The 972-nt window shown below is 23.6% G+C and overlaps 1 protein-coding gene across 1 annotated transcript in view; it reads left to right on the top strand.

Moving 5' to 3' along the window:
* The window catches only part of LOC107716052 (1-phosphatidylinositol 4,5-bisphosphate phosphodiesterase beta-2-like), a 40987-nt gene that overhangs the window by 10790 nt on the left and 29225 nt on the right, over positions 1-972 (top strand). Inside the window, exons 12-13 of the mRNA XM_016522371.1 lie at positions 437-519; positions 837-849. Of these exons, the coding sequence (XP_016377857.1) occupies positions 437-519; positions 837-849 (96 nt within the window). The remainder of the gene's footprint in view (positions 1-436; positions 520-836; positions 850-972) is intronic.

Here is a 972-nt window from a genome sequence, read left to right as displayed (position 1 = left end):
TAATAATAATAATAATAATAAAATAAAAAAAGAAAAGAAAAGAAAAGAAAATAATAAAATAAAATAAAATAAAATAAAATAATAAAAAAAATAAAAAATAAATAAATATATATTACTTAACATGAACTAACAATGAAAACTACTTCTAAAGCATTCATTAATCCTAGTTATTGTTACGTTAAACATTTTAAATTATTTAAATTATTACAATCAAAAGCATTAAAACATTATAATTTAAAATGAACTTTAACATAATCTATTTTGACTTTATTGCCAAGTGCAATTTAATGGCCTTTTTATTTCATTAATATTATATTATCTACAGTTTTTTTAAATGTACTTTTAAGGTTTGAAGTACACTACAAGTGCGCATTCAGTGTGATTAAGTGGACTTCTTTTCTTCACAAGAGTAAAGAATGTTCTTTCTTCATGACAGGATGTGATTGAAGCGATCGCTGAGAGCGCCTTTAAAACATCCAAGTATCCTGTGGTCCTTTCCTTTGAGAACCACGTCGATTCGTAAGACACATCTTTAATATCCCAGCGACTTAACACTGCTTTTGTGCTCCAGGGTCACAAATATGTCATTAAATAAATCATTAAAAATATAATTTGTCACACCACAGGGCTATTTAAAATTGTGAAGTAGTGAAGATGAAAATGCGAATAAAAATGATCAAATTAAATAAATTAAAATAAATGGTGACCAGTTGCACAAAGTAAAATTAACTTTACATTAAGGTTACATTAGTTTACATTTACATTTACATTAGTTAACTATATTGGTTAACATGAACTACCAATACAATATTTCTAAAGCATTTAAAATTGACAAGTGAAGACAAAAATGTAATTAAACATAAAATAAAAGAATAAAATTAGTACATAAAATAAAATAGTTACATTACTTTACATTATTATTTAGTTACATTTTGTTAACATTACTTAATATGAACTAAAAATAAAAAATAC

The sequence above is a fragment of the Sinocyclocheilus rhinocerous genome, unplaced genomic scaffold, assembly GCF_001515625.1.
Source record: "Sinocyclocheilus rhinocerous isolate Xijiao unplaced genomic scaffold, SAMN03320098_v1.1 scaffold1862, whole genome shotgun sequence".
NCBI lineage: Eukaryota > Metazoa > Chordata > Actinopteri > Cypriniformes > Cyprinidae > Sinocyclocheilus > Sinocyclocheilus rhinocerous.
Note: the sequence above shows the minus strand (reverse complement) of the source record. Positions and strands in the feature narration are given on the sequence as shown.